Here is a 21,890-nt window from a genome sequence, read left to right as displayed (position 1 = left end):
ATGCCTGAAATTGTTTCAAAACTTTTAATTTGACTACTTTCAGAATGACTCACTTTTTCCATACACTGAAAGTGAATAGTGACAGATGTATATATGGGAGTTAACTGTACCATTAAATAATATTTAGTAAATTACAGTTTATATAAAAGTTGTACAGAAAAAGACAGACGGAACACTAGCGCCCCCTGATGGTGACTGGCCTATATCACCTCTGTGTGCGTCACTTGAGTTCAGACGAACAGCGTCCATCTTGCTTCCTCAAAAAAAAAAACTTCAGTCCCAAAGAAAAACAGAATCAATCACTGGATACATGGGTGACCACATCAAGGACAGTTATGGAGCATTAAACCAAGGGGCTACGACAAGCAAGCTAGACACAGCTATAGGAAACAGGGTAACTTAAGAAGCGGCATTATATGGCAGTAAGTGATTTAATGTGTAGCGCTGGAGTTCTCTTGCTAGCCTGTTACCTGATGTAAGGATTGAACCATTGGAAATACAGATACAGAGCACGACTGTCATGTGCACTCGAGATATACACGCTAAAATAAAAACATAAACACGACATTGAATATTCTTAGCCGAGCTTTACGTAATGTGTATGTCGCGAAATGTTATATATTTACTGTTGGCTGCTAGCATGCTAACTTACAGTATTGTCTGTAAACATTGAGTTGTGATGTTTGGAGATCAACACTGCTGTTTCACATGATGTTTTTGGTAAGACAGTGGGGTTTACATGTTGAACTCCTGAGTGGAAGATATTTTAGGCCCAGGAGGAAGAGTCTGCTTATAATTTAATCGTCTGCATGGCAGAAAGGATAAACACACTGGAATCTTGTTTGTTTCTCATTGACTCTCCTGGTGAAACTGAAACTCCCATGTGAATGAGAGTAAACAATTTAACAGATCTGCAGTCTTCAACTCGTGAGTCATACACAGGTGCAATTTTATATGGGAAGCTCATAAACTAGACTCCTGGCATCTCCACTGCAAGTCATGAATGTCTAAAATCAAATTCTGTAGTGCTTGTATGCAAGATTAATGCTCTGTGGTGTGTTTTTTATTTGAAATGTAAAGTTAGCAACCAAATCAAGAATTCACCTGCTATTTTTTGCTTGATTTGTTAATTCACGCAAATGTATTTTTTACCCACGTATAGAATTTTTATAAATACAGAAATCAAGATTTATTTTTTTTACCAAGTGTATCCTGTATTCTCAGCTGCTGACGTGAGTTTTAATTACTTGATTTTTTTCTGACAAAGGACCCCTAGGAGAGACAAACTGCAGAATTTAGTGAGTGTTGATGTTAAAGTGCTAAAATGACTAAAATTAGAACTGAAGTAAAAATTAGGCTAAATAGAAATAAAAACTGGAAGTAATAAAAAATGACCAAAACTTAAAATGAAAACTAAAAATATAAAACCAAAAGCTAAGTCAAGATATTAATTATACTTGATAAATAATAGAGGTTGACCGATATTGGATTTTGCAGATACCGATAGCTTGGTTGGTCCACACTGGCCTATACCGATTAATTAACTGATAGTTTTTAAAGTGGATACTGAACAAAAACTAAAATAGTGCTATATTTAAAAAAAAAATAAAAAAAATAACGGTACTGAACCATACTAATAGTAGTAGTAATAATAATAATAATAATAATAACAGTATTAGTAATAGTAAATGTTGAAACTACCACACCCTAATAGGGCCTTATGAAATCAGTTAATTTTTTTCCTAAATTCCATTTTATTTATTTCCAAATTGTTATTTAATTTTTCTGGATCCTGTTTTTCCATTTTAATTTTTCTCCACTCCTTTTTAATAGTTAAATTAAAGTTTATTAATATTATTAATATTATTACTAATAAAACAAGTCTAATGAATTAAAATCTTGAAACTTGTACATTTTCACATCAATTTAATTTCACACCATATTTTCTTTTTTATTGTTACCAAATTCTGTTTTAGCATGCCTAATTATTTGAACGCATAAAACAACTTAATTTTTTTTTTTCTTAAAGAAGCCTAATGATTTTTTTCCCCTTTCTGTGTGTATTAACATTTTTATTGTTATCAAATCAAGGCATGAAACATTAATTTTATTTGTCTTTTAATTAAAACATGGAAGAAATGTTGTGTGATTATTCCTTAAAAAATAATGTTTGTTTCATTTTAGTAGTAGTAGTAGTAGACTATGTACATTCTACAAAAAAATAGACTTCAAAACCGGACTTTTAATTTGACGGGTTGCAGTGAAATATCTTTACAATTCTGTGCATGTGATATGATGCTTTTGCTCAAATCAAACAGTCAAATGCTCATGAAGTGACTCTTCATGTGTTTTCATCCTCATTTAGTGAGACGGCAGACCGCATGCGTCACACACACTAAACCGTGAATTCCGTTTTTATGAATGGATTCTGTGAACATAGGGCGAAACAATTATACCAGCTTCTATTATTGAACACTCAAGTGATATCTAATCAAAATAAAAGAGCAGCGCTGAGTCTAGGAGAACTCACCAGTATCACACACACTCCGGACGCGACGCGTTTAACTCAAGCAGCGCTTTAAAACTGTTTATTTATTCACCAAACGGACACAAGTTTACTTCAAGAATGAACAATGAGGCAAAGTTTGAAGTTCAGTGTTTAAAAAACGGAGCAAACGGAAAGAGCGATCTATATTATAGCTCTGTAAATGAAGCATACAGACTTTATTAGAGCCACAGAAAGACAAAACGTTTCTATGTAAATGCTCTATATACAATTCATTACATTAACAACGATTCGGGGTGAATATAATGTAATTTAATGTTACACTATGTGCATGGCACTCTGAGGCGCGGCAGGATTTTCTGTCTGAAGTTTCTCGCTCTGTTCAGCGTGCAGCATCACGTGTCTAAACAAACAGCACGTGCTGTCAATGATTTCAACCACTAGAGGCTGCTCTCGCATTGTATAATAAAAACAGAGCCTTCTCAGCCGCTCCATCAACGGACCCAACCCAGACAACTATCGGCATGGATTTTTTGCCAATAACTGATTGTTCCAGCAATCCCTTGTTAAAAACTCCTAGTTTACACCATGTCTTTTGATAAATCTCACTTGACTTTAGGATGCACACTCTAGGGCTGTGTATCGGCAAGAATCTGGCGATACGATACGTATCACGATACAGTGATTGCAATACAATATATTGCGATACACTGTGATACTGTAAGCAAGGCGATATATTGGGATATTTCTTATTTTAGGAATAGGATATATTGCAAGGAAAGCTGTCATTTAGAACACACCACCATATGCAAACCTTAGCAATAATTAAATAAATAAATTTAAAAAAAATAATTTAACTAACATAGCATTTGCAATAATCAGATCCCTGTAACATTCAACATTATTGTACCACTTTTTGTGCAGTATGAATAAAGGGGGATAAATTAAAGTGCTTGCAATTAAATGTATAATATGTATAAAATTTATTTTATAAAAAGACAATATATATTTTTGGACCTTGCTTTAAAGGTTCAAAGTTTTACAGAATTACATCTGCTTAAAATCAATGAAAAATAAAGTGCTAACAGGATTCTTTAAGAAAACAAAACAATTGTAAAACAGTAAAATAAATACAGATGTTGAACCTTTCCACTTGTATTTCACAGTTTTTTCAGTTTGTATTTATGTTCCGCATGGAATCGCGTGCCAGCGCCACAGTCTCGCAGTAAATGTTACCACAAAAGCCCAAATGACGGCACACTTCAGCTTTGTACACCGAAACATGAACTGGGACAATTCTTTCACCCTCCATTACTAGCAGCGAACTATATAAACACTAACATTAGTGACGTGCTCTAATGCTACTATTTCCTGTCACTCAGGATTTGTTCAGACATGAAGACTGCCATGAATCTTGTATGATTTTTTTTTTTATTTTTATGTTCAATATTACGTTTTTGCGATTTGATACAGTATCGCCAAACAAAATATTGCGTTACTTACATGTATTGATATTTTTTTACACCCCTAGTACACTTTGGTAACTACATTAAAATGCACAATTTGTACATATCTATGAAGCTGGGACATTTCATAACAAATGTTTTAGTGTACATAATATGGCTGTCAACGAATATTCTAAATTAGAATATATATTCGAATAATTTAAAAAAACTAATTTCGAAGGTGAAAATTAATATTCGAATAAAATGTTAAAAAATGTGGATAAAACACCCACAGTAGTAGAGGCGCGGCTGTCTGCTTTGTGAGTGGGCGCGCTAGCACACCTGAGGGTTCAGGGACAGGTCACAGGAGTCGCACTGTCGAGCCCAACTCGACCACAGCAGAGAAAGTGATTTTAACCCCCCAAAATCTAAAAAGCCATGTCTGGAAGTACTTTGGATTTTGGTTGGTTATTTTTCACATTTCTCTGATTTGTGTGCCTCATTTTATTTAACGTTAAACTAACGTTTAACTATTTAACTAAACTAACGTTAAACAGAAACATTACTAAAGTGTAGGCTACTGTACTGACTGAATAGATATTGCATGAATAAAGGATAAATGCACTGCTTCATCTGGTTTGATTATTTACCATTTCATGTCAAGGAAAAATTCCATGTTTAGATTAGATTAGATTAGATTAGATTAGATTAGATTAAATTAGATTAGATTCAACTTTGTCACTGCACATGTAAGGTACAAGGCAACGAAATGCAGTTAGCATCTAACCAGAAGTGCAATAAGCAGTAAGTACAGAATGTACAAGGTCTACAATATGTACAATAACTATACAGATAAGTATTATGAACATAATTTACAGATTTTAAATACTATTAGCATGATATACAGATAGGTGTGCTATGAACATACTATACAGGTTAATTATGTAAAAGTGTATGTACACTATAGGCAGAACTATGAACATATGAACATAATTACACTATTGCAATGGACAGTAAAGTGCATAGAAAATATTTCAGTGTGCAAATGGATTATTCAGTGTTCCTGGATGAACAGACAGTAGTGCAAGTAATAACAAGTTACTGTTTTTTGCTTGTTGTAAATAAATCAGTCAGATGTAGTGTTGAAGGGGGGAGGAGTCTGTGTGTGTGGTGTTGGGTGTTGAGGGGTGTCAGAGGGCAGAGTTCAGCAAGGAGACAGCTTTAGGGAAAAAGCTGTTCCTGAGTCTTGTGGTCCTTGTCCGGAGGCTCCTGAAGCGCCGGAGGTTAAACAGGATGGTCAGGGTGAGAGGAGTCCTTGTGAATGCTGCGAGCTCGTCGTAGACAGCGTTTCCTCTGGATGTCCTCAAGAGCAGGAAGTGGTGTCCCTGTGATGCGTTGGGCAGTTTTCACCACCCTCTGCAGTGCCTTGCGGTCAGCCACTGAGCAGTTCCCATACCAGACTGTAATGCAACTGGTCAGGATGCTCTCGATCGCACACCGGTAAAAGTTCACTAGGATGGCTGAAGACAGCTGGTTCTTCTTCAGTGTCCCGAGGAAGAAAAGGCGCTGGTGAGCCTTCTTGACCAGGCTGGAGGTGTTTGTGGCCCAGGACAGGTCCTCCGAGATGGTGGTTCCCAGGAACTTGAAGCTGGAGACACGTTCAACAACCATCCCGTTAATGTGGATTGGGTCATGCGTGCTTCCTTTCTTCTTCCTGAAGTCAATAATGAGCTCCTTAGTCTTATTAGTGTTAAGGAGCAGGTTGTTGTCAGCACACCATGTGGCCAGGTGCTGTACCTCCTCCCTGTAGGCAGTCTCATCGTTGTCTGTGATGAGGCCAATCACCGTGGTGTCGTCTGCAAACTTAATGATGGAGTTGGATCCATGGACAGGCTTGCAGTCGTGGGTGTAAAGGGAGTAAAGGAATGGGCTTAGCACACAGCCCTGTGGTACACCAGTGTTAAGTGTGATGTAGTGGAGTGGGTGTGGCCTGACTGAACATGCTGAGGCCTGTTGGTCAGAAAGTCCATAATCCATTTGCAGAGGGAGGTGTTAATGTCCAGGTCTCCAAGTTTTGTGGTCAGCTTGGAGGGAATGACGGTGTTAAATGCTGAACTGAAGTCAACAAACAACATCCTAACATACGTGTTTTTATGGTCCAGGTGTGTGAGTGCAGAGTGCAGCACTGTGCATACTGCATCTTCTGTGCTCCTATTCCTACGGTAGGCAAATTGGTGAGGGTCCAGTGTGGGTGGGAGGCAGTCTTTGAGGTGTGGTAGGACCAGTTGCTCGAAGCACTTCATGATGGGTGTGAGTGCTACGGGGCGATAGTCATTCAGGCACATTGGGGAGGAGTGTTTCGGTACTGGCACAATGGATGTGGACTTAAAACATGTTGGCACAGTTGCTTGGGTGAAGGACAGGTTGAAAATGTCTGTGAAGACCCCTGCAAGCTGCTCTGCACATGCCCTAAGCACACGTCCAGGAATGCCACCCGGGCCAGCAGCCTTGCGTGCATTTATCCGGCTTAATGCAGTGTAGACATCTGTGGGGGTGAGTTTGAGGGTTTGGTGGTCTGTTGATTGTGTGATTTTGGTGGCCGTCCCCTTGCTGTCGCTGTTGTAGCGAGCATAAAAGTAATTTAGCTCGTTAAGGTAGGAGACGTCCGTGACCGTTGGAGTGGAGCTGCTCGACTTGTAGTCACTGATGATCTGGATGCCCTGCTACATGCAGTCGGGGGTCAGAGTTGGAAAAGTGTTCCTCTACCTTCAGCTTGTAGCAGTACTTGGCCTTTTTGATGCCCCTTTTCAGGTTAGCCCAAGATTTACTGTAGGCCTGAGCGTCATCTGACCTGAAGGCAGTGTTGCGGGCTTTCAGCAGAAGTCGCACCTTCTTGTTCATCCATGGCTTCTGATTAGGGTATGTTGTTATCTGTTTTTCTATTGTAACACTGTCAATGGTGGTGTTGATGTGATCCAGTACAGAGGAGGTGTAGATATCAATGTCCGTGTCAGAGCCACAGGCAGCCTGAGAAGCAAACATACTCCAGTCAGTGTGTTGAAACCTGTCTTGAAGTAAAGAGTCTGCTCCAGTTGGCCACACTTTGATGGTCCTCACTGATGGCTTCACACGGTTGATGAGGGGTGAATACTTAGGGGTGAGAAACAAAGGAAGGTGATCAGATTGTCTGAGGTGGGGGAGGGGGGTCGCGATGTAAGCTCCATTAATGTTTGTGTGAACATGATCCAAAGTTTTGTCTCCTCTGGTGTGGCAGGAAACATGCTGATGAAATTTGGGGAGCACTGTCTTTAATTTGCAGTGATTAAAATCACCCGCGACAATAAAAGCAGCCTCCGGGTGAGCAGTCTGTTGTTTACTAATGGCTGCATGAAGTTCGTTCAAAGCAAGCTTGGCATTAGCATCGGTGGAATATAGACTGCGGTTATTATGGTGGAAGTGAACTCCCGTGGCAGATAAAAAGGTCTACATTTAACCATGAGAAACTCTAGGTTAGCTGAGCAGTGTCTTCCAATAATGACAGTGTTCGTACACCAAGCTTTGTTGACATAACGTGCCTGGAACGTGTAGCGTCTAGCTAGCTCAATAGCATTATTGGGTATGTCGCTGTGTAGCCATGTTTCTGTGAAAACCATGACATTGCAGTCCAAAAGTCTCTTACTGTGGGTGATGCGGAGTCGTAACTCATCCATTTTGTTCACCAGTGAACGCACAGTAGCGAGGAAAATGCTGAGTAAAGAGAGCCGGAGCGGTGTTAGCTTTAGCTTGACTCTTAGACCTCCGCACTTCCCCCGCCTTTGTTTACGATCTCGACGCTACCTGCAAGCACTTCCGCCCGGCCGGGTAGAGTGCGTAGCCTCGGTGTTCTAGCGATCTCAGGGATGAGTTGAAGATTGGTGATAAAACTGTTGGAAAAGTCCTCACCGATATCCAAAAGCTCCTGTTGGGTGTATGATGTTAAAGCAAAGCTGTTCAGTACGAACAGACCCGAGATGAGCAGGAATAATACTGCAAAATTGCAAAAACTGGAGAGACACTGAGCCTCACGATGTGTTCGCGCCGCCATCTTGGTCATCATCAGCACAGCTCACTCGGAGCGTTCAATGTCAGTTCTATATGCTATAAAACTTAAATTAATATTAATAATATTTGTTTCAATCACTGAATGAAGCCTGCTATATTTGGGACAAGAGTCGCGACCTTAAATTGCTTGCAGAAAACTCTTGATCAGCACTCAAAATGTGTTTGTTCATTTAAACCGTTATGCGCAGAGAGCGTGAGGTTGAGGGGCGAGAGAGAGAGTGAGGTCTGCAGTCTTGGCCATTAGTTGATTTACTTGTTTTTGCGTAGGTATTACATTGTTAAATATGTTTAAACTTTAATAGACTACCTATACAAGTAGTTATGTTTCTTTGTATTAAGTTGTCCTGTTATTGACGTAAGGTGCAACCAGATGTTCGAATAGTTCAAATATTCATGTTTTTTTTAGAGGGAATATTCAAACGTCATTTTTGTACAGCCCTAGTGTATAAACATTTTAATGAACCCATAAATTATTAATGGACCATTCGTAAAAAGTTAATCGTAAAGTTTGTCATTCACCCTCTCTGAGAAAATGCTCAGCTGAAATAAACTAAACATTTATCTTGTGCCAGCCAACCCACCTTCTTACTCTCCTTTCACGAACACATGGAAATCATTGCTTGTGTTTCCAGCACAACACATGAAAAGGATAAAACATCTGGGTTTTAATTGGAGTTTGATATATAGTCATGGCTCATAGAAAGCTGTCTCAGCAGAATCAGGTTCAGATCCCTGACATTAAAGCCACTTGAGACAGATGAAATGTTGGCCACTGTGAAGGAGAAGCTGTTGTGCTTGTGCTAATAGGTTGAATGGAGAACTAGAGCTTGAGGGCACACCTTCCTAAAGGAAAACCATGAGCGTTGTAACTTCCTTACTAGAACAATGCTTGCTGCAATATAAATAAAATTAAAGCTGCAAGCAGCGATGAACGGGCCTTCGCACCCGGGCTCACCAGCAGCGAGTGGCTTTAGTAAAAAGGTGAACGTTGAGAAATATGCATTTAAAGTCATAAATATAAGTGGAATATATTCAAGTATATTCCATATATGTGCCAATCTTCCTGTTGCCAGCAGGTGGCGCTATCATTATAATGGAATATTGGCCTTCAGATGTGTTCAGGCCAGGACTCTTATCACACATGTGAAGTTTGGGGAAGATCGGACATTTTATGACTGAGTTATAACATCTTTTATTCCCATGTCGAGACATCGAACTTCGCCACGGCGCCATGGACACGCTTTTTAACGAAAACTCAAGATCTTCACAACTTAACATCGCACAGGCCTTTAGATTAGACTGACCACAAAAAAGTCATTGATGTCATAAAATTTCTAGGAGTAGTTCGTCGCAGTGTAAATATGTCACTTCCTGTTGCCAATAGGTGGCGCTATGACTATAACTGAATATGGGCATGACAATCTGTTCAGGTTCGGAGTCTTATCTAACATGTGAAGTTTGGGGCAGATTGGACATTGTATGTCTGAGTTATAGCAACTTCATTTTTCATGACGAATCATCGAAATTCGCCAGGCCACCACGGACACGCCCTTCAACGAAAACTCAAGATCTTCACAATTTAACATCGCAAAGGGCTTTAGATTAGGCATGCCAAATTTGGTGTTGATCTGAATAAATCTCTAGGAGGAGTTTGTTAAAATACAACACATGGAATGAAATTTAATCATAATATTAAAAATAACCGACTTCCTGTTAGGTTTAGAATTTTGCTTGTGGTGTGTTACATATGTGTGCCAATTTTCGTGCATGTACGTGAAAAATAGCTGGAAGCTGTTGATTTTTTTAGCATAGGTGGCGCTGTCGAGCCATTTTGCCACACCCTCTTCTGAATCCTATATTAGACGAAAATTTCCACCAGGTTTGACGCGTGTGCAAAGTTTCATGACTTTTTGAGCATGTTTAAGCCCTCAAAAATGCGTTTCATTCGGTAGAAGAAGAAGAAGAAGAAGCAGCGGAATAATAATAATAGACAAAGCAGATACAAGAGGGTCCTCGCACCATCGGTGCTCGGGCCTTAACAAGAACTAGTTTAGTTATTAAATCACTTTGGGCCTGATTGAAGTTTGATCAGTATATTGGTTTAATTAAAAATAATCAAAATATGATATATTTCATTGTTGTTTTTAACAGTGTTGTTGAACAGTGTTCCTGATATTTTACAATTGTAATCCTGTAAAATATTCTCATTTTGAATGGTGGTCATAAGTCATTGAAAACTCCCCAAACCCAAGACTTCCGCTCATCTTAGGAACACAAATGAAGATATTTTGAATGTTCTCTCATCATTTTTGCCCTTTCATTGACAGTACACACAACCAAAAAGTAGGGGTGTGTGATATTTATTGTCTGAAGTGATATCGTAGTTGTCTTAACAATATACGAGCTAACATTATCAAGTGTTACTTTTACAAATAGCACGTTGCAAAATAAAACAAAAGAACAAAAGCATTCACTGTGTGACGAAGTCTATTAGAATGCAGTAAAAAAAAAAGACCTGTATTTTTATATTTCTATAGTTATGTAATATCACACAAGCAACAGTACCATTTTTCTAATCATTAACCCATGCGTTTGATCACATATGAGATTTTTAATTTTTTATAACAGTACAACAAGTTGAATATATTAAGTGAGTTACATTTTAGGCACAGTATTGTCGGATTATTATTATTATTTTTTTAATAGCCTAGTTCAAAATAGTTACAAAGCTAGAGCAGAAGATTTGTGCATCTCAGAGCAACACTGCAATGATTCTTTCCTGAATGAATCTGATTTTGATAGAATAATTTGTCAATGATTCAATGATCCATTCATCAGCACAACAGTCTTTTGCTTGGTTCTAAATCAATCAGCTGTATTAAACAATTCATTTGAATGAACGATTCACTTGCTGCAACCTACTGGTGGTTTTAGCATCATATTTATTTCTCATTGAGCCTAAACAAGCCAAGGTACCCATTACAAAATCACACTCATTTTTAAAACTTAATTTATTCCTGATAATTATTGAGATTTAAAAAAAAAAAAATTTTTCATTATCACACATCCCTATTTCCAAGCTTCAAACCGTTTATGAAGACACTGTAAAAGTAATCCATATCAATCAAGTGGTTTAATCCAAGTCATCTGAAGAGGCATGATAACTTTATACGATGTAATTTAGTCTTTTATCAATGCACATACATAGAGCTCATCAAATATGGTAAACACAGAAGATCCAGCATCATCTTTTAAAGAGCAACATCCACTGAGATTTGTTCTCCATGTCAAACATATATGGTTGAGTGTAGAGATGCACTGATTGTAATTTTCTTGGCCGATTACGATTTTTTTGTAAGTGTGATCTGTCTTTACCAATTTTGGCCGATTCTAATTTTCTTTCTAAGAACTATAATTGACAGCATATAAAAACAAAAATGTACTTTTCTTCAAAGCAAAAACAAGAGGTAGAAATAACAATTCACTTAAAATGAGTTGCTTTATAAAACAAAATAACTTTAGAAATTTACCTTTTTCTCTTTTGTTCCTTGTTTTTTTTTTTTTTTTAAGTCAAAAGATCCTATGAATGGACAAAACTGAAGTCTACAGTACTCTTCCAAATAATAAAAGTGCAGTAAGTGGGTAATAAATGTTGCCAGCATATGTAAAGGCAAAATGCTACTTGGGCATTAATGGCAAGTGGTTCCCCCCCGGTTTAATATAGCATTACAAGTTTTAAAATAGAAAACTAAGTATCTTCTTTACAGTGAAAAACTTCTATGTAGGGCTGCAACTAACGATTATTTTGATAATCGATTAATCTGCCGATTATTTTTTCGATTAATCGGTTTATGTACTTATATTTTAGTTTTTCCATTTTTTCCCCCAAGTAAATTATTAATAAAGGGTCTTTATCATTCACCATAGATTTTTAAGAGATTTTAACCGTTTTGCACTGTCCTATCCTCATCAAAAATATACCTGGAGTGGTTTTATTGTGTTAGTAATCCTTTGTCGAACTCTTCTGCAATCAGAACACTGACCCATACTCTAGCAAATTTCACAAGGAGATTTCAAATAATGTTTTCACCATGGCAGTCCTTAGAGCTCCTAAAGTAGTTTAACATCCCGAACAAAGCTTAAGGAATCTTTCAGAACATATTTTCACGAAGAATAAGGATATATAAGGATGTAAACAATCCTTCGAATAAAGTGCTAATGGCATGAAACCTGAATGGAACTCACAATTTAAAGTAAAATCCATCAGAAGGTTGTCCAGAAAAAAAAAAAATTGGACACACAAAAAAACCTGCTGTGTGAAAAAGAGCAGTGAATACTTAGAAAAAAAAGTTTATTTCAAATATCTTTAAACATTTACCTCTCTCATTCAGTCATAATTAGGCTGCACGAATGAATTATGAACTGGTAAATGACAAACTGATCACAGAACATGTTTGTAAAGCTTTAAATGTTAACTGTTAAAAAGCAATGTTATCAGCTTTTACGACTAAACATTTGCAAACAACATTGTACTGGAGAATCTGCACGAATAAAAGTCTTAGGGGCCGTTCACATATCGCGCCTAAAAACGCATGGAAAACGCTAGGCGCACCGCTTTCTCCTCCTTTCCAAAGCGCTCGTGCAGAAGCGCCCCTGAGGCGTCTGCCTTTGCTAAGCGACCATGACGTGCTCTCTCCATGAAGACAAGTAAATTTCAGCAAAGGATAAATGGATTTGCAGCTCAAAAAATCGCTTGCAGTAGCTCTGCTACTAACTTTATTTCAAAATGCAAATCCATATACAGCTATTATCAGCTGTTCCTTCATCTTGACTCAGCTTTTAACGTTGTTACGGGAAAGTATGAAGCTGATTATTTAGTTCTTTTCACATGACCCGCAGTGCGCTTGCGGCATTCTGAAAAGTTTAAATGTTTTTAACTCGATGCGGTGCAGACGTGCCCAATAGTATCGGAAAAACGGGCGCGTCGCGACCGCGTCGCTTCCATTATGAGCCTACATTGGAAATAACGAACATGAGCGCACAAAAGACGCGATATGTGAACGGCCCCTTAAACAGTTCAGTAGTGCAGAGTTTACAGGTTACTCTTCTTTTTTGAAGGCTCAAAGTAAAGTACTCCCACATCACGCTGAATGCTGCAGAGACGCTGTTCGGGAAGCACGTGACATAAAACGAGGCCAGCTATTGGCTATTCGCTACTTCTCCTGCTGTACTGGCTGAGTAAAACCTCCGGTGGCTCATTACTGCCACACTTTGGTCACCGCAGATTTGAAATATGCACGAAATGAGCCGCTTACGGCAAATAAAAGTTATTTAGCAACGAATCGATGACTAAATTAGTTGACAACTATTATAATAATTGATTTTAATCGATTAAATCGATTCGTTGTTTCAGCTCTAGTTTAAACGGTCACACGAAATTGTGAAAAAATGCCTGTCTTGGTGAGACTTCATTACACACACAGTGTGCTGAATGTTGGCAACACTACCCTTCGAAACATAAACAATTTGTGTATTGTGTTGACTATCAATCATAAGATCGTATAGTGATGTTAGAAATTCAAAAATAAAGAGGATGAGTAGATGACATTTGCTGGTGTGTTATGTAAGAACACATTATGAGGCTTGGCCTGCTAGTATTGTAGCTGCATGCTTTTGTGCAAGAGTGTTTGTTTGCAGTACGTTCTGTTAAAATCCCTGATTGTTTATCTTGGTTTGGGCCATTACTCATTATGGATGCTTAGGAATAGGATATGACAAAGATAGAAATGAGTGTTTGAAGTTCAGGTACAAACAGTATACTCTAATACGAAACACTAGAGAATAGTGTTGTCACGGTACCAAAACTTCAGTATTCGGTACAGATACCAGTGAAAATCCACGGTTCTCTGTACCAATTTTGGTACCAAAGCAAAACACAAAAATACGCTAATTAAAAAAAACACTTTTTATCACTAAAAATAAAACCAATGCCATTCTTTATACTTATTTTAATTGTGTTTAAAGTTTTTCTACAAGTTATATAATTATTAAAAACAGTAAACAAGTTTCACCCAAATTTAATTTGTCTTTTAATTAATGAAATGAAACACTTTTTTTCTTCTGGTAAATAAAGGGGATTTGCTATTAAAATTAAAACATGGAAGAAATATTGTGTGATTTATTTCTGTTAAAAGTTTTAATTTTTTGAACAGAAGGTAGCAGTAGGGCTGGGACAACGCGTCGAGGTCATCGATGACGTAGACGCAAAAAATCCGTCGACGCAAAATATGCGCATCGTTTCGTCGACCTGTTTTTATTTCTCTAAATAACTTTTGCAAAACGTTTACCTTATGTGCGCTGAATATACGCGATGGCCGGATCAACATTCTGTCCAACGTTATATAACCAATCCAGGGGTTTTTCTGCATTGATCTTTTTTTTTTGGCGGCTGTCAAAGCCTTATTTGATCGGTGAGTGACAGTGACAGGGTGCGTACGAGAGAGAGCCCCGGCTGCGCGCGCACTCACAGTCTTCAAACAACACGAGCGCTTCTTGCTCTCTCTCTCCGTCGTGCATATTAATCAAAATCATTAAACACGATAGAAAAAGGGCAAAACACCCAAGTTTCACGCGCGCTCGCGCACTCACAGTCTTCAAACTACACTAGCGCTGTCTTGCGCTCTCTCTCTCTCTCCCTCTCCCTCCCTCCCTCCCTCCCTCGTGCATATTAACCAAAATCATTAGACACGATAGAAAAAGGGTTTCACGTGGAGCATTCGGTGATTTTTTTTTTCTACATGACAGGCTGCTGGCTCCCACTGTTAATTTTTATTTTTTGGAAAAGCACTCTCTGTATTAGCTTAAAGCCCTAAAGTTTACATTGGTTACTGTATTCTTTCAATTGCTCTAAACAAGTATTTTGGGTGAACTTTTTTATTGAATGCTAGACATCAAGTTGTTGTTATTTTCATTTGAAAGAAGAACTTTTTTTCAGTAAGCTAGGCCCTATGTGTTCAGTAAGCTTGTTTCAGTAAGCTATGTGTTTTCAAGGCTTCAAGGTTTTATTGAATGCTATCTCTATACAAGTGCAAAGTAATGCATTCTTAGTCAGTCTTTTATTTTGTAATTTTAAGAGCAATAAACATATATTGCAATGTTAAGGAATTCATGTTTTTTTCATTCAGATATGTAAATCAACGTGTATAAATTGTTAGTAGTCAATTAATGGGGAGATAATCAAAATCGAATCGGTCTGAAAAAATTAATCGTTAGATTAATTGATGCATCGAAAAAAAAAAAAAAATAATCGCTAGATTAATCGTTTAAAAAATAATCGTTTATCCCAGCCCTATGTAGCAGTATCACATACATTCTATTAAATAATGGTAATATTTCTAGCACAATGCCTTTATGTAAAAATGAACTTATTTTGACGGGTTGCCGTGAATACCTTTAAATTAACACTGGTTTTACTCAAATGAAATGGTAAAATGCTTGTGAAGTGACTCAGAACAGGTCTGGTGATGTTGTTGATGTATTTAGGTCCTCATTGAGACGGCAGATGCTGAAATTACTGCAAGCGTCACACGTTTCAGTCTATGTAGTAAACAAACCCGCACGTCTCTGCCATTCATTCATTCACACAGAGACGCGCAGAACATGCAGGATTCAGATTTCAACCAACTTTTGCGGCTTAACATTTACAGATACTGCTCCATATGGAGATGTGATTTGATTAATTTATGCTAACTTTGACAAATTCTGTGACTGTCCATATTAAAATGTAAGTTTCATTTTCATGATTGGATTTTGAGATTCCATCCGCGTTTTCTGCTTCGCGGAAATCATAGCGCTGTATGCGTCAAGAACCGTGTTGACCAGGCAGTCGGTACCACCGGTACGTAAAGAAACCTGGTACATTTTCATTTTTTTAGTACCGACTTGGTACCGAAGTTCCGGGTCTTTTGACAACACTACTAGAGAAATAAAAAAATAAAATAAAACTACTATTCTGCAGTTTACAAGACAAAATGTATTATTTTTACATGAATACTCACCAAGACAGGCATTTTTTCACAATTTCGTGTGACCGTTTAAACTAGAGCTGAAACAACGAATCGATTTAATCGATTAAAATCAATTATTATAATAGTTGTCAACTAATTTAGTCATCGATTCGTTGCTAAATAACTTATTTGCCGTAAGCGGCTCATTTCGTGCATATTTCAAATCTGCGGTGACCAAAGTGTGGCAGTAATGAGCCACCGGAGGTTTTACTCAGCCAGTACAACAGGAGAAGTAGCGAATAGCCAATAGCTGGCCTCGTTTTATGTCACGTGCTTCCCGAACAGCGTCTCTGCAGTAGTCAGCGGGATGTGGGAGTACTTTACTTTGAGCCTTCAAAAAAGATTAACCTGTAAACTCTGCACTACTGAACTGTTTAAGGGGCCGTTCACATATCGCGTCTTTTGTGCGCTCAAGTTCGTTATTTCCAATCTAGGCGCGCAGTATGCGCGCTCATAATGGAAGCGACGCAGTCGCGACGCGCCCGTTTTTCCAGGCGCGTCCGCACCACATCGAGTTAAAAACATTTAAACTTTTCAGAATGCGGCAAGCGCACCGCAGGTCATGTGACAAGAACTAAATAATCAGCTTCATCCTTTCCCATAACAACGTTAAAAGGAACAGCTGATCATAGCTGTATATGGATTTCCATTTTGAAATAAATTTAGTAGCAGAGCTACAAGCGATTTTTTTGAGCTGCAAATCCATTTTGCTGAAATTTCCGCGTCTTCAAGGAGAGAGCACGTCATGGTCGCTTAGCAAAGGCAGACGCCTCAGGGGCGCAACTGCACAAGCGGTTTGGAAAGGAGGAGAAAGCGGTGCGCCTAGCGTTTTACACGCGTTTTTAGGCGCGATATGTGAACGGCCCCTAAGACTTTTATTTGTGCAGATTCTCCAGTACAATGTTGTTTGCAAATGTTTAGTCGTAAAAGCTGATAACATTGCTTTTTAACAGTTAACATTTAAAGCTTTACAAACATGTTCTGTGATCAGTTTGTCGTTTACCAGTTCATAATTCAGTCATGCAGCCTAATTATGACTGAATGAGAGAGGTAAATGTTTAAAGATATTTAAAATGCACTTTTTTTCTAAGTATTCACTGCTCTTTTTCACAAAGCAGGTTTTTTTTGTGTGTCCAATTTTTTTTTCTGGACAACCTTCTGATGGATTTTACTTTAAATTGTGAGTTCCATTCAGGTTTCAGGCCATTGGCACTTTATTCGAAGGATTGTTTACAATTTCACAGCAAAAGCTATAAAGCTGTTTCCCAGAAAATAATAAAATACAACGCACTGCAATCTTATTCTGTTTTGTTCTGTAAGATTCCTTAAGCTTTGTTCGGGATGTTAAACTACTTTAGGAGCTCTAAGGACTGCCATGGTGAAAACATTATTTGAAATCTCTTTGTGAAATTTGCTAGAGTATGGGTCAGTGTTTTGATTGCAGAAGAGTTTGACAAAGGATTACTAACACAATAAAACAACTCCAGGTATATTTTTGATGACGATATGACAATGCAAAATGGTTAAAATCTCTTAAAAATCTATGCTGAATGATAAAGACCCGTTATTAATAATTTACTTGGGGGGGAAAAAAAATGTAAAAAAAACTAAAATATAAGTACATAAACCGATTAATCGATTAATCGTAAAAATAATCGGCAGATTAATCGATTATCAAAAATAATCGTTAGTTGCAGCCCTAGTTTAAACATGATAAACTGAAAGTCAGTTCAGGGCTGAATACTGATGCTGTGCTCTTTTTATTTTATGGATTATTGAGCTTAATAACCAGGTGTGCACATAAGTTTTTCAGTCTGGTTCTCATGAGAGCACCTGGAGATTTGGTTTGGTGCTCACACTGCTCATATAGGGTGTGACCTATTAGATATAACTATATATAAATATAAAAATATTATTGCACATTATTTAATTATTATAAATACACATAAAATAATAAGAGACTGATTAATAAGTAGATGCTGCTAATGTTCTCTTCACTCTGAGGTGATATCAGGCCATGCAGGTTTTTTCCAATACTGTCCGTCTCCATATCAAAACATGCTTTGGGATCTTTAATAGGTCAGTGACCGCATGTCCCACAATGCTGTACTCAACTATTTTTGTGTAAATGGCCTGAGTCATTGATGACCCAGTACAAACATCTGGAATTCACATTTAAAAACCTGCCCTTTCCTTTGAAATGTTGGATCCAATGTTACAAGCAGCTGAAAGCTGAAATGCCTTTTTTTCTTGGGGGCAGGATGGGGTGTGGGGTGGCTCAGAGGAGGTTGAAAAGCACAGTAAGAGGGAAAAAATCCTTTTCAATTTTTTTTTCTTCTATTTTTTTTTTTTGAAGCAGAATGTGATGTTTTGTTTGTTTTAATGTTTTAAGTTAGGAAACAAAATCCATCAATGGCAAAATAGAGTTTGTTAGTTAAACAAAATCCATTACTGTCCACTTGTGCAGAAATATTTCATTTTGATTGAGATCAGTTGCTTAATTGATCTGCCACTGAAATTTGTATTTGTGAAATTATCAACACAAAAATGAGCCTCTCTGTTCCCATGTGACAGGAGGTTTTGAATGGACGAGTGTTTCATTGGAATGAATGATTGTGGTTTGTGCTGATGTGGTCATAGTGTATTCTAGCATTTTACAGCACCATGGTGAGCGCTGTGTTTATATATTTATTGGTTTCCCATCTAAACCACTGGGATGATGTAAATTTGAGTAATGACAAGCCAGCAAACACAACGTCTATTCATTCACCGTATGTGGAAAGGCTCATTTTATTATTTGTTAGCGCTTTGATAGATGTATCAACTGTACATGCCATAGATTCAGTACATCCTGTGTTTTTGGTGGTTTTGCATGGCTAAAGTGATATTACAGACCCTACCACATCCATGACCTATTACATCATTCCCAAACTCCCCATTTCACTTATGAATTCAAGTATTGCTTATACACAGACTGCCAGCCTCGGACCAAATTCCTTTGCTGTTTACTTTATTTTTCTTCAACTGAATCTAAACCGACCTTGTCTTTTGCAGAAACTGAAGTGAGAAGCTTCCTGTGACAATATCGTCTGCTGATCCCCAGCGAAACCCTTGACTCCTCACTGAGGAGACATGGAGGACCAGGGGGATGCTGGGATTGGAGGTTTGTTGGCGCCCAGCCCACAGAGTGAGGTTGTAATCCATGAAATGGGCGAACTGTCCCTGCACCCCAGCCAGAGGCTGCCCCCCCTCAACGAGCGCAAAAATGGTATGTCACTTGCTTTGATGCTTAGAGGTGTAATAATATACAAATGCTAGGGTTGGGATCATATCATGGTTTTTGAGGCACGGTACAGTTCTGTTTGCTGTGGGGGTAGGGTTCATGGCATGACACCAGCAATGCTAAAGTACACTAGTTTCACTTTTAACTCAATAAAAACAACAATAATTACTCTCTGTTGGTTCATGTTCATTAATACATAAACAAACGAGACTTTAAAATGGGTTGCTTTAAGTGTTACCTAAAAATCTATTGCCTTAAAAAAATTTAAATAAAATAAAATAATGCTTAAATAATGCAAACAAGTCATCTGGCATCGTTACTTAGGCTACATATAAAGATGCATGTGCCGTGGATAAATAAAATGGAATAGCCGGACAATAAGGAATTGATTTTAATCAAATATTTAATAACTCAGTCTCAAACACTCAAGAGGTGGCTGTGCGCTTTGGCTTAGAGTGCATTAAAGACTGTCTTTCAGAAAAAAATTTATTTGAAATTAGCTTGACTTGCAATGACGTGCATGTGACAAGTCTGTCAACTGTCAGAAACACACTATAGCAAACTCAACGTTGATATTATGGATGTGAGGCCATTTGTGCATTTTGAGAGAGTGGCAAAAGACGTACCACTCAATCCAGGGTTCATAGATGCTTAAAGTGTCTGAAGTACTTGAATTTGACTTTGTGAAATTTAAGGCCTGGAAAACCCTTGAAAACAGCCATATTTTTGAGAAGGTACTTGAAAAGTACTTGATTTCTTTTCCTCGATAAAACAATTTTTTTATGCTATCAAGATATCACACGATATCTTGAAGTATTACTCCTTGATGTGAAAAGCGGTCTCGCAATATTAGTATAAGTTGTGTTTGTGGTAAAACTGTTGAATTAAGGAAAGCAATAATTTTGCCATAATATTCTTTAAAATAATAAAGTTGCCACAGTCATTGCATGCTTTTTTGCTGTTCTTTATTTGTGCCATTTTATTTTATTCGTTTATTAGAATTCGAAAGATAATAACAATATTGTTTGATAAGTGAGACCTCTGATTTTAGTCCTTGAAAACCCAAAAGTAGTGCTTGAAAAGTCCTTGAAATTCCTGGAATTTCATTTTGCATTTTCTGTACAAACCCTGTCAATCCCTGTCACTCACACAGATTGTGTAATTCCATCTCACAGAAAGTTTTAAAATGACCGATCTGCTCTGCCCTGTAATAACATGCTGAAAACATCAGCTAAATGCTAAGAATTCACTATTTTTTTTACAATAGTGCTCTCATCATAATGTTATGTATATGAAAGAGTCCTAGTCATTAATGAGCTGCGCGCGCTGAAGACCACCAGTACAATAAAGCATATATATCTATCTATCTATCTATATATATATATATATATATATATATATATATATATATATATATATATATATATATATAAAGATTAAGTGTTAAAATATAACTAGGTGGATGCATTCTTTCCATAACAATGTTGTGAAACATGGCCTATTGTTTTACAGTCGTGCTCTTATTATAATTATGTACCGGTAGCCTATTTGCCAGATTTGTTCTGCACATGTTGCTGATATTGGATATTTCATTGTGCATGATGATTTTCACTTTTAGATTACCGTTGCCATTATCTAACACTCATATAAAGTTTAAATCCTAATTCTCTTTAAAAATCTAAATGTTAATACCTAAATTCATTCACTTTTCTAAATTCATTTTATTGTTTTGTTTTGTAATACACTATAAAGTTTGGGGTCGGTAGGATTTTTAAATGTTTTTAAAAGATGTCTCACCAAGTCTGTATTTATTTGATCATACAGTAAAACCAACCATATTGTGAAATATTATTATAATTTAAAATAACTTTTCTATTTTAGTATATTTAAAAAATAAATAAATAAATGTCACAGTCTTTCAGAAATCATTCTTATATGATGATTTGATGCTCAAACAAACTCAAAAGGTGGAAATGTATGTTCTGCTTAATATTTTTTTCGTGATACATTTTTCAGGATTCTTTGATTAATAGAACGTTCAAAAGAGCAGCATTTATTGATAATATGTAAAATAATAAATGTTTTCCCTTTTGATCAATTCAATACATCTGTCACATACCTGGACTCATTTTGTGTGTTTTTGCCCCTGTGTTCCAGTTTCTGTCTTCCATGTGTGGTTTGATTAGTTCCCAGGTGTGTCTATTAATTTCTCCATGTGTTCTATTTCCCGGTTAATTTAGTGATTCCATCCACCTGTGTTTCCCCATTATCCCTTGTATAAAAGCCTTGTCCTTTCAGTTCTGTTTTGTCGGGTCCACTTGTTACCAGTCACTTGTTACTTGTTATCAGTCACTTGCCACCAGTTACCGGTTACTTGCTACTTACCTGTGTCTTCCTCTGAGATCCATGTTTGGATTATGCCTATGTTGGATTTAATAAAGCCTTGTTTTGTTTATCCTTCAACTCCGTGTTCCTTCCAGCAGCGTAAC

At 37.4% G+C, this 21,890-nt stretch overlaps 1 protein-coding gene across 3 annotated transcripts in view; it reads left to right on the top strand.

Annotated features, from left to right (window-relative positions):
* The first annotated feature begins 266 nt into the window (after positions 1-266).
* mrtfba (myocardin related transcription factor Ba) overlaps positions 267-21,890 on the top strand; it is a 37,052-nt gene continuing 15,428 nt past the window's right edge. For all 3 annotated transcript variants that reach the window (XM_059530777.1, XM_059530778.1, XM_059530776.1), the window contains exons 1-2: positions 267-422; positions 19,173-19,386. In XM_059530777.1, coding sequence (XP_059386760.1) covers positions 19,251-19,386 — 136 coding nt within the window. In that variant the 5' untranslated portion in view covers positions 267-422; positions 19,173-19,250. The remainder of the gene's footprint in view (positions 423-19,172; positions 19,387-21,890) is intronic.

This window comes from Carassius carassius, chromosome 39 (assembly GCF_963082965.1).
Source record: "Carassius carassius chromosome 39, fCarCar2.1, whole genome shotgun sequence".
Taxonomy (NCBI): domain Eukaryota; kingdom Metazoa; phylum Chordata; class Actinopteri; order Cypriniformes; family Cyprinidae; genus Carassius; species Carassius carassius.
The sequence above is the reverse complement of the archived record's forward strand: the minus strand, read 5'-3'. Positions and strand labels throughout refer to the sequence as shown.